Raw genomic sequence first — 13,097 nt, forward strand, 5'->3', positions numbered from 1 at the left:
AAATAAACATTTCCTATGTATTTATTGATTCTCACAACTATATTTCAATAGAGCTCTTTGTGCAATGTTAAATGCCTAACATTCTTCTTTACTCCTAAAACATGTTCGTCTAAATAGCCTCCCATCTCTCTCTCTCTCTCCCTCTCTCCCTCTCTCCCTCCCTCCCTCCCTCCCTCTTTGATATCCATTAATTCTATCATTGTGGTATGAATTCATATAATCTCTATTATTGTGATAGGAATTGTTAGCTCTCACTAGTTTGAGCTATTACTCTTGGGATCCTTTGTGGTGTGGTCTATATTCTTCGAAACCCCTCAATCCTCTTTGTTATATTTTCTTATTTTTAAATTGTATATGCTTCTAGATGCAAATAACATATCTAAACCTTTCTAAACATAAATCTCCTAATACAAGATTAGATGCACAATTATGATCAATATGTTATTGGTGTCATAGCATAAGTCTCCTAATACAAGATTAGATATACAATTATGATCAAATGTGTTGAAATTTCTAATAATGATTATCATTGAAATATAATTATAAATTAACAAACAATACAATATACAAATATTTTTATTACTCACATATTATTATTATTTTTAACCATAAATTATGATGATTTTGTATTTCAAATCCAAAAAGTAAATTTATTGATGTAGGATGCCAATAATTGGATTCATTATGATGACTTTGTATTTAAAATTGTGAAAGGCATTCAGTAACTTGGTGATGTTTTTTATTACCGGATAAACTATTCGATGTGCTTTGGTGACAATTTGGTCGGAGTGAGATTTTAAAAGTTTTCTATTACCAGATATATTTTTAAAAGTCCGTTGAACTTGATATATGAGTGTGTCTATCACACATCTACATTCAATAGCCAACCGGCCGTTTTATATTTTGACCAAGCATTTAGGAAGGCTCACTAATTGGTTGTTTACCAATCCAAATAGAGCAATACAATTCTCGAAAAATATTGAAAAGTTGTGTTTTCATAATATATAATCACAAAAGCTGGAAATAAGAAAGTGTTCATAAAGGACTTTAATCGCTAGAAAATGTGTAGATTGGTTAGAAAGAGTTTGTGCCATACAGCAGTTATTTTGAGTAATTTCAATGCATTTGGTCAAGAGGAAACCGTGAACGTGGTATGAAAAGCTTGTTGGGCACATGAAAAGCATCCTGGAGATGAGCCTCCCTTACAATTTCCTTTCCAATATGTGAATGAAATGAGTATGTTTGCCATTTTTATCCATATAATTGTGATAAATGATTCATAATCTTGGTGTTCTACATATATTTGAAATTGTAAGACACGCCCCGCTGGTAAAATTTCAGAGCAAAATTGATTGAGATTGGAAAACAAATCAATTCGCTTTATTAGGATCATAATTTTGAAGAGTGAATGAAATCTCTTCTATCAGAAATTGTGTATAAAGGTAAGGTAAATACAGAGTGTGAACAATAGTACATATGAAAGAATGATATGATAGATTACAAGCCGCTAGAAGAAGAAGATCAACAAAGCAGCCACTATGATTTCAGTAAAAACTGTGGCTCGGATTGTCCAATACTTGGCACCCCTGTTTGCATGCCCAGGTGCAATCATTATCTCAAATTTACAAGTACCTCGCGAGGGGTTTTTCGTGGTTATCTTGGCCAGATTAGAGAAAACACAAGCTGAGCTCTGCTGATCGTGCATCTGATAGTACATGTTAAATGCATATGAAGCATTGCCTTGAAGATCCAGGTTATTACATGAGCATCCATACCCTAGAGTAGTGCAATCAGAATTGGTACAAGCGTAAGCTATGGTATCCGTGAGATTGGTTGTGTCCTTGACACCTGGATCAAGAACACACCATCTCTGAGGAAGATAGTCCACATTTCTTGCACCAACAAGTCCCACATTCCGACCTTGGCCCGATAGATCAAGTGGGTATTTGGGTTGCCCATCATACTGGAAAATACCCCAATGCCTTTCAAAGTTTCCTGGTGCAATGCTCTTGGCATCTTCATCAAAAAGACTAAAAAGATATGCTTCAACATTTCCCTTTCTCATGGGACTTCCTTGCCCACTCATCAAGTGTTTTAGAAGTCCCTGGTTGAACCTCTGAGCCAACTGAGAATTGGCATTTTTATCACCATCAGTAGGCCAACCTATTTCTCCAACAATAATGGGCATATTAGGAAAGCCAGCTTTCTTCAGAGACCAAATTAGAGTATCAAGATTTGCATCAAAGACATTTGTATACTGGAATGCCCCATCAGTCAATGGTTGGGCATTACCATCAAAGAATGCAAAATCTGCAGGGAAATTCTCATTTTGGAACAAACTTAGAAATGGATAGATATTGACAATGAAAGGTGCACCATTGCCATTCATAAACTTAACAATCTGTATCATGAGATCACGAATGTCTGGCCTGAAATCCCCACCTGATGGGACTGGATTTGTATCAGGAGAATAGTAAACATCGGCATTGAGGGGCACCGTTGCCTTGATGTCTTGTAAACCTGCACTCTTCAGAGCTTGCTGAACATTTCGAAGGGCGGGAAGAGTGATATTTATGAAAGTACCATTATAGGCCTCCAAGAAAGGCTCATTTCCCACTGCAACATACCTGCATAAATTTGCACCGAGTACAACATATTAGTAGCCAGTCCTGAATTTGACACACTCCCATCAATAATATCAAATTTCCACAATCCATTTTTAATGACAAATTTTGTTTCTGGATTCAATGGTGTGTGTTTTTAGCATTAACATTTCGAATCACACTCAGTGATCCACCTTTCTTTCTTTACTATCCTTCTCTCTGGAAAAGAAAGATGGGTCATGATCCAAAACGTTGATGCCAAAGACACACACAATCGAATCCAGAAACAAAATTTGTCACACTCCCATCACTCAGTTCTTCTACCTGGTAAAATAGCATGCAATACACACTCAGATTTGTTGTGCATACCATTAAATTTTTCTACTTGAATATAGGACTACTCAATTATTCTCACTGAGATCAACGAACATGACACAGAAAAACCCAGAGTAAAAATACAAGGTACCCATGTGATGAAGAGTGTTCAACATATACAGTCCAAAAGCCTTGAATTTTCATATCAGTCAGCACTAGCATGTCAAGCAATACTCACTATCTACAAATATAAAGGCCTCTAGTTGTCGATTTTGCTCCAGAATACATAGTAGGCGTACATCATTAATAGCTTTTCCATTCAATGGACTCTGATCTCATAAGCCTGTTCCCATCCTTTTAGGCAGGTTCATGAACTCAAATTTATACGTTTATTTGCAGCAGATTTCAGTACTTCAGATTTACCATTTGACCCAATTTTTAGAATTCACAAATCCTCCGGACATTGAATGCCACTGGCATCTGTACCACTACCGCATCAAAGACTATTTGTGAGCGGGCCTTCAGGAGCTCACAAACAAAGACACAGATTTAAGAGTTGAGGATGGAGAATTCAAATTGACATTCTGACCCGATAATTTCCCTGAACAGGGGCGTGGAAGCAGACTCAATTACATGATTTTATATCTCCAACATCATCCTAATTCAGTCAAGAATCTTTAATGCGTAGTTGAGAAATTGTTGAAAATTCAAAATACAAGATTTTCCATTCAATCGAAAGGGCAGCGAAAACCTCATGTGTACAAAAGTTGAACAGACTACAAATTAAAGCTGTAGCTTCTGAATTTAACTGCATAAGATTTATTTTCTATCATTATCCGATTGTATTCTACACAACCCATCGTCAAAACAGTAAAAAGCAAAATCAAAACAAACCTTAAACATTTAAATCCAAAACTACATGTACCTGACTATACACTTTGCCCAATACCTACTATGTGCAAACCTAAATTGTAAACAGGCTCATGTTCAATCCAGCCCAAAATCCCTGAAAAGAATTCATAGAGGAAGACACCAAAGAAAGGAAAGAAGGAACTTACTTGATATTAACTCCACCAGGGAAGGTGTATCTGGTAACATTAGTGGCAACCCACTTTCCAGCAGCATCTGGATCGGTGAGATTTAGAAGCATATCATTGGGAATGGCGACCATAACTTCAATGTTGGTACGAGCGAGAGCCCTCATTGTCTTGACATCTGCATCGAAGAGCTTCACTTTCTTGATGCCATTGTCTCTGAGAAGCTGCACCGATGTGTCAGGGGGAAGAGGGTGTGAGGAGATCGTGCCCCAATTCACTCCCAGCCCTTCTCCGACTCCGACATTCCAAATCAAAACAACAAACGCCAACCACCACAAGCTCACCATTGTCATCACCTTCGCAACCTGTTAACACACAACCACAAATATGCAATTGCATTGACTCACATATCCTCAACAATCAAAGAACACGGTCTTAGACAATTTCAGGGCTTCAAAACTTCTCCTTCATCAAAATTACCATGAAGAAATGGCGTGGTGGGAAAGCTGAAGCTGAATTTTGCACGATTCCCAATGTTTCACAAATGTTTGAGCCGTTACAACGATTCAGTTATGAAATTTGGCAGGTGACTCCCCAGCATATATATATTCATGTTGAAAATGGTTGCAAAAGAGCATTTTTGGGTTTCCTTTCCTACAAGTTAAGAAATGCATTGACCGTCGATGCTTCATCACCATGGTCGGCCTTGAAAAACAGATTCTTCGACTCACCGTGCAAATAATAAATTTATTAAAATGTCTGAATTTAAATTAGAAAAAGTTGATTCAAAGCTTGCGTGCATAGTTTCATATGGTGTGGGAATAATATCCCTTTTACATAAGGGGATGGAATAATATCCTTTACATAAATCTAAGGCAACTGTATAGTGAAAGTAGAGTGCACTTTAACTAGAGATGTCAGTCGTGAGCATAAATGTATATTTTTAAAGATTTATGGAGAGGATTAGGATTTTTCAATTCTTGCAATGAATGTTAAAGAATATTTATTGATGTTGACAATTAGAAATGGATGTCTTTGTGGTCTTGGCTTTTTTAATGTCAAGACTTATTTAAATTGAAAAATTCTTACAATTCAATTTTATCTTTTATCAATGTAAAAATGATGTTAGTTTTATTTAAGTCTTTGTTAAATTATAAAAAATGTAATTTAATCTTAATCTTTATTTTTAACAATGTAAAAATAATCTTGATGTATAATTTGAGTTAGCAATTTTAGACTTAATGATATTTAAGAATGAATGATATTTAAATTGTCTTAGAAATGTATTAATATAATACACATTTTTTAAATTAACAATAATTATGACATATATATATAGTTTTAAATCAAGTATGACAATATTTTCTCTTTACATTGACAAATATAAAATTCAGTTGACTACAACTTATAATGACATCCAAATCTACAATGACCCTTTAGTCGAAATTATTAAGAGACTCAACCAACTTGAAAGAAGGATGAGTGAGAAATGTACTGCAATTCTCTCATCCAAATTACTGACGATATCATGAACAGGGTGGTGATGGACATCCCTACAAGCAAGTCGAATATTAGGAAGCAACTCAAGAAGGTAACTTGCAAATTTGGAGCTGCAATGGTCACCTGCACAAAGGGAAGTTGGAATCCTACATGACTACAATTTGGGAGCTAGAAAAAGACTAGAGGCTAATTAAGGCTCTTAACAATTTTAAATGATGGTCTTTCTTGTCGATGGTTTGGTCTTGTTAGTATCTCATAAAAGAAGCATTTTATCTTCTTCAAGACTTATTAGATTGTTACTATATACTTAGATGTTAATATTTCTATAGGGAGTTATATATTATGGATTAGTAGTATATTTTTGATGTTTTTTGTTAGTTTAATGCTGGGGGGCTTGTTGATTATTGTTGTTTCTTCTTGTTGTCTTTGGATTTAGAAGGTTAAGGTCATTTCCCCATTTATCAGAATAAAAAACAAGGACAACTCCAACATCATGCCCTAAATGTTAAGACCACTTAGACCAAGATATCTCTTTAGTAAGGTGTACCATTTCCATTTAACTTAGTGTTGCCTCTTTTTTCCTTTACCATAAAACCAAAAATAGTTTTTAATATATTTTAAATTTTATTTATTTTCTAGGCTCTAAAAAGAAAAAAGAGAGGAATAGTATATGTTCTAGAAAGGGGAAATTTTTTGGTAGACTTAAGTCTTTCTACCATAGATAAGTGGTATTTTTACTACTTACATAGTTTGTTCATAATTTAACTTTTGATCCAATCCCACATAGCCTTGACGAAGGGGTTAGTTGAAAAAGGTATGCAAAGATATGCCACAATTTGTGAAGGGTCACTTCAATTGAAGTCATATTTAGAGAGCCAAAATGGAGGCTCATTATTCCAAATGGTCATGATCTTGTTTTCTTATGAGAGTTTGGCAATAGATGAAATACAAAATGTATCAATCTTTTTCATGTGTGTTTAGTACTCTTTTCATACAACGTCATAAATAGACCATTATCATTGAAAATTTGTAGCTTTATCAATTCCTCCTTATTAGGAAGTGTAATGTCTTACACCTTTTGTGAGAGAATATTATCTCTAAGTAGGTAATGAAGAGCATTATGAAAACAATGATGGGGCTAATGGACAAAACTATCAAATGGATCTATTTGGTTGTAAAGGGTTAGACACAAATCCATTAATTTTAATTTGTACTTTTGCATCTTTCATCAATGTATGTACCCATTTTGGAAGCTATTATGACACCCAAAGGATTTAAGGGTCATGGTGATAAATGACAATTGTATTCTATCATATGTCTCTTCCAAATCTAATAAGAACATACATGCACCAAGTTTATCCCTTTTGGCCTAATGTATGAATTCCCACCCAAAAATAAGGTCCTCTAATATGTATCTCACTTCGATAAACCTAGTCTAGGTATTACCAGTGAAATTGAGACTTGAATATTTGATAGTCTCTTGGCCAATATTTTAGCCAAAATTTTATAGGATACATTCAACAAGGTATCATGCTTCCAATTTTTAATTAGTGCTTTATCAACATATTTTGCATGTAGTTTTATGATGCCTCTATTTATGTCTTTTCCTGAAGATCCATACTTTCTAGCTTCCTTATATACCTTAAATAGGTCCTTGCTAATACAATAACCTTTTTCTTTATATAATTCTATTGGGAGACAATCATCTCCAAGTGGTTTTCCATTTTTAAGTGAATTGATGCACTCTCAATCTCTCTTTTAAATATTTCTTTGTCTAGTATCGAGAAGTTATTTTTAGAGATCTTATTGGAAATAACCAATTTGTAGAAATTCCTTATGCAAGTCAAGTATTGTCCTCATTAGTGAATTTTTTTATAGAACTTTAATAACATCTCTTTAGTTTCTTCTCGATCATTCACCATTGTGTTGCCATCAAATATCTTTGTGATTATTCTCTTTGCTTGCTTTCCTTTTAAAAGATTGAAGAATAATTTAGAACCCTTGTTCAAACATTTGAACAAAACATGTCATCTAATATGCATGATACAACATTTTCTTAGTGTTACATCCATTTTATATGAAAAAAAATCACTATTCATTACTCTTTTATTGTAAAAAGTATAATAACTGTTATATAGATATATTATACTTTATTTGATATCTTTCTATTTAAAATATAAATAAATATCAATGTTAAATAATTTTTATGTACATAGTCATGACATGACACTTTGTCTTACTACCACTATATAATTCTTCATAAAAAAATAACTATATAACATTATTACTATAGACACAAGTAAAAATGACAAACACATTTCTATACAACTAGAACTCGTCGTATATATCATTATTAATTATAGTAATTAAATTATTTGAATTATTTAATTAAGTTAACATTTTCTCCTTTTATCAAATAATAATTCTATTTTCTGATTAACTAATTCAAAATTTCTCCCTATGTGCTTTTGAATATTTATTTTTCCCCATATTTAATTGAATAATTGTAATGACTAAATTAGTTTTCTTTCCATATTATTTCTTCATACATGTTAGTTGAATATATATTTTAATTATTTATCCATTATGTCATCTTTAATTCATAATAAAGAAATAGTTTCAATATTAAAATAGATAATAATTGCTCCAAGGGTGAGTGCACCAAGTTGGTGTACAAAAAAGTGGGCACTCAAAAAAAATTCAATAATCCAATTAGGTTATTAAAAGTGAAATGCAGGCCAGGCTTGGTATCTAAGCCTGGCCATTATACTTTGAAAAACCAGATCGGGTTTTGTAAAGTGTATATTTTGTCTTCTACCCTTGCTTGAGGGCATTTTTATACCCTCAAAGGATAGCAACAACGTCGAGTGCATAAGAGAAGGTCAAAACCTGATCGGGTTTGGGATAAAAATTGATTTTTATTGCATTTCCATTCATGGCACTTGACAAATGAGGTAGGTCTTCATTCTATTCGCCATTTATGTATTTTTCCATCAAATTTTGTAATGTGGTTTTGTAATTGTTTTTAATTTTTTTTAATATAGATGCATCAAGGAATCCAAGAAAATGAGGGAGAGACGAAAGACCACTTCCTACACAATCAAACCCTCCACCCGTTGTGACACAACTGCAACTCCACCCATTGTGACACAACCAAAAAAACCCTCCATCTATAGTCACACAACCACAAGACCCTTCACCTATAGTGACAAAACCACAAAACCCTCCACTCAATGTTACTGTTCAACAACCAACACCTCATATAAACTCTTCGCGCATACCTTTACATCATTTAACTTCTACAAATACACTTGAACAAATGGCCCAAAATGCAAAGGAGGTGTCTAGGGAGGTTATGAAATGGGGTTCATGGAGGGATAGGTGTCATCCATTTTATCTCGATGGGTTATCATATCAGCAAGTGAAAGATAAAGACATAAAGAAAGGTACTATATGTTCTTTTTTTGCTGATCCTATGTCTGGCAACTCCCTATTACACACAACCAAAAATTTTCCTATTCATTGGTGTACTCATCCTAGGATGAGATCATGTTTTTATGATAGGTGGTATATGGTATTTAATCTATCACCATGTAATAATTATGAGGTGTCTCAATATTTTTTGAGAAAGCTATATTGTGAGTTCATCCTTGGCAAGAAGCCAAATTACTTTGACATTTGTCATTTCTAGGATAGAGGGAGAGGCTCTATGCAGGATAGACTTGAGGCTCATAGGGTGGTGCCACAACATGAGAGGAGACATACAACGTGAAAAATCATGTCTCATGTTGTGCTCCCATAAATTGTAAAGGAGGCTATTGATTTAAAAACTCTTCATGTGGCTACATCATTGACAGATTCTATCATTGAGCATGGATCATATTTAGGTGATTTTCCTTCACCTATGGCACCTCCACCATCATCAGATACACCTTTAGGGTCATCATAGCATGTGATAGCTCCATCAAATCATCACCTACCACTAGTGTCATCTCTGCTTGTGTCACCCGCACCACTAGTGTCATCTCTGATTGTGTCACCTATACCACCAGTGTCATCCTCACTTGTGCCACCTACATTGTCATCACGTGCATCATTACATTCTTCAGGGCCCAATCAAAACTTTTTTTTTAGCTGTTAGCACATGTGTGATGGGATGGAAATGATGGCATCTTAGGATGGAGTGTCATCTCGACCATGTGTACATTGTGGGAAAACTTTTTATTCATATGAAGGTGGGGATTTCACACTCATAGATGATTTGATGGCAATGGTCTTCTGTGGTCAAGATACATAGGTTTGTTTGATTGAGTTTTGACACAATATTATTTAATCACCTAAATATTGTACAAGTAAAATAAATAAATTAGTTTATAGATCACTCTAGATTGATATGTGAACAATATACAATGCAGGCTGCAAAAAGTAGTACGAGAACACCATAAAGTACTCATTCTGCTAGAGCTACGAGGTTAGGAGCAAGAACACTTGAGGTAAAGTTTTTAAAATATTGTTAAAAGTACAATAATACATTGTCTTTAAAATTTTTTTTCTTAATTGGTATGACACTAATAACCTACTTATAGATCCTCTTACATATCCTACCATCATTAAAACCCTCCCATTCATCAAATCCATCCAATTCACATCCACATCTCTTGCTCCTAGCATTACCCAAACCCCATCTAATGAACCTCATGATTTTTGAAATGATATTATTTAATCACCTTAATATGGTAAATGCAAATTTTTTTATTTTATTTTATATAGCACTTCTGATTGATATGTTCAAACAATATGCAATGCACGGTGCAACAAGCGGTACGAGAACATTGCATAGTACTCGTTCTTCTAGAGGTGCGAGGCTAGGAGCAAGAACACCCAAGGTAAAGTTTTTTAAATATTATTAAAAGTACAATAATACACTGGCTTTATAATATTGTTTCTTAATTGGTCCATCCACATCAAAGAACCTTCATATCACATAGGGTATCTTGCAAGAGTGTGGAGATCATGAATCTCCACTTTTATTTCTTGACAAGTTGCCAAAAGTTCATTCACATCTCTCTTTTCCTTCTTGGTCTCTTTGTTTTCAATTTAGGCCTTGTAGTCTCTTTGGGCCCCAAGTTTTCCTATCTTTCAACTATCCTTCCAATATCATCCTTCAAGTCCTTCTTCTGTCTTCTTACCCTCCTATGATCTTCTTGTTACTATTGTTCCTTCTTTCTATTTACAACATTATCTTCTATTTATAACAATACTCTTTATTATTTTATAGGGCTTGTCGAGGGCTGAAATTTCTCAAATTGATGATGTTATGCTTTCTGCAATTAACTTTGGCTTTGAGAGCTATGCGGTATCATAGCTTGCACACCTATCAAGTTTACGATTTGAGTTGAACTCATGATGTGTATTATTGATTCCTCTTATGTTATATTTGTTTCTTCTTTAGGGTACTCCACATAGGTCGAGGTCTAGAGGAAAGGGAAGGAAATTAGCAAGAACAATGATACAAAAAAAGGTATTAAATACAAGTCAAGTTTATTTTTTGAAATTTATTATGAATGAATGTATATGCATGTACTCAATATTGATGAATAAGTTGACTTGTTTGTTGAATATATGTAGAAATAATTTAGTTTTGTAGAGTTGATGAATGCACCTGAGATTCCTAATGTTGAGGTAAATTTTCATATTTTCCTTCTCATATATTTTTGGTTATAGTATGCATTTTTTCTATATACATATTAAACAGTTGCATTTACAAATGAGTACATGTTTTTTTTTTTAGTCTTGTAGTAATTATCAACAATTTGTCTTATTAATATGTTTTATTTATCTTTTAAATATTACAACACTCTTTGAGACTTCGTGCAAATCCTTTCCCATTTCATTTTGTTAGGAGTCTTGAGTGCCAAAGACTAGGTCAAACACAACAAAGGCCAGAGATATGTATGTAGCATCTTAGTTGAAGCCCTCTTGTGATCTTAATTTAGATTTCTTGTGTGTGTGATAGAAATCCCTAATGCCTACTCTATCATTCTAACATTTTATCACTTACCATATAGGTTGTGCCTCATACTAGCATTGATTCATCAGTGATTGTTCCTTTTGCTAGCATGGGAGATCCATCTCAAGTTGCAATATGTTTTTTGTTTTTTACTCTATTTTGAATCCTTAATGCCACTATATAATGGTAACATTTTATCACTTACCATATAGGTTGTGCCTCATACCAACACTGATTCATTAGTTGTTGTACCTCCTACTAGCACGAGAGATCTAGCTCAGGCTATAATACATTTTTTTTGTTTTTTTACTCTATTTGGAATCCCTAATGCCTACTCTACAATTTTAACATTTTATTGCTTACCATATAGTTTATGCCTCATACCAACATTGATTCATCATTGATTGTACCTCCTGCTAGCACAGGAGATCTAGCTCAAGTTGCAGTACATTTTTTTAAACTTTATTTGGAATCCCTAATGCCACTCTATAATGCTAACATTTTATTGCTTACCATACAGGTTGTGCCTCGTATCAACACTATTCTTTAGTGGTTGTATCTTCTACTAGCATGAGAGATCTAGCTCAGGTTGCAGTATGCTTTTTGTTTTTTTACTCTATTTGGAATCCCTAATGTCACTCTATAATTCTAACATTTTATCGCTTACCATACAAGTTGTGCCTCATAACAACACTGATTCATCGATGGTTTTGCCTCTCGTGAGCATTGATTGATCAGTAGTTGTGTCTCCCATCATCACTCTACCTCATCATTTTGTTAGGAGTCCCACCCATCAACGAAGGATCCCATTATTGTTATCATTTAGTCTGACTGTGGGACAAAGGGATGAGGTAATGAAAAACTTAATTGTCTGCAATTTAGAACCTAATTTCTATTTACTTTCATATTACTTATAGATAAGATATTTGATAGTGTATTTTATTTTTTCTTCTTCAGACACCTGACAAGCCACAAACTATATCAAAGAGGCTCAATTTTGATGATCCTTCATAGTCATAGATGTTGATAGTGATATCCATCTTTATTTATGGTCATCACGTGACATTAACATATATTCAACTTTTGTACTGTATATATTCAAGATCTATATTGTGCACATTCAACGTTTCTATTGTACACATATGACATTTATCAGGTATTCAACTTTTGTATTGTATATATTCAAGATTTTTATTGTGTACATTCGAAATTTCTATTGTACACATTCGACATTTGTCAGGTATTTGCCTTTTGTATTGTACTAATGAGACATAACATCTTTTTGTAACTATATGATTGATATGGCATAATATATTGTTCTTTTTGATATACATTAAACTTGGATTTCCATCCAATTTGTTCAATGTGTGCATACAAACTTGTATTTTAGTTTATTTTCTTGCAATTAATCAAACACATGAATGTTCATTATTTTATCTAGAAAATGTAATGTGTTTATCAAATTCATTATAACATGTAATCATATGTCTGGAAGGAGACTCCAAGAATATCACAGACTATCTTAACAAGAATAATGAGCCTATGTGGATGATAGTGAATATCATCAAGGATTGCATTCAGATTCTTAAGTCTTTTAATAATATATATGTGGCTCATGAGTACAAGGAAGCT

At 33.7% G+C, this 13,097-nt stretch overlaps 1 protein-coding gene across 1 annotated transcript; it reads right to left on the bottom strand.

The window, feature by feature from the left end:
- Positions 1–1,352: 1,352 nt before the first annotated feature.
- LOC149562160 (glucan endo-1,3-beta-glucosidase 8-like) lies at positions 1,353–4,570 on the bottom strand. The gene is made up of 3 exons (XM_089825698.1): positions 4,436–4,570; positions 3,977–4,320; positions 1,353–2,627 (listed from the first exon to the last, which is right to left on the bottom strand). Exons 1-3 carry the CDS (start codon positions 4,436–4,438, stop codon positions 1,508–1,510), a joined length of 1,467 nt encoding a protein of 488 aa, XP_089681824.1. The 5' UTR covers positions 4,439–4,570; the 3' UTR covers positions 1,353–1,507.
- Between the last annotated feature and the right edge of the window lie 8,527 nt (positions 4,571–13,097).

Source organism: Cupressus sempervirens, chromosome 4, assembly GCF_028749045.1.
Source record: "Cupressus sempervirens isolate cs-2001-9-10 chromosome 4, ASM2874904v1, whole genome shotgun sequence".
In the NCBI taxonomy this organism is placed as follows: domain Eukaryota; kingdom Viridiplantae; phylum Streptophyta; class Pinopsida; order Cupressales; family Cupressaceae; genus Cupressus; species Cupressus sempervirens.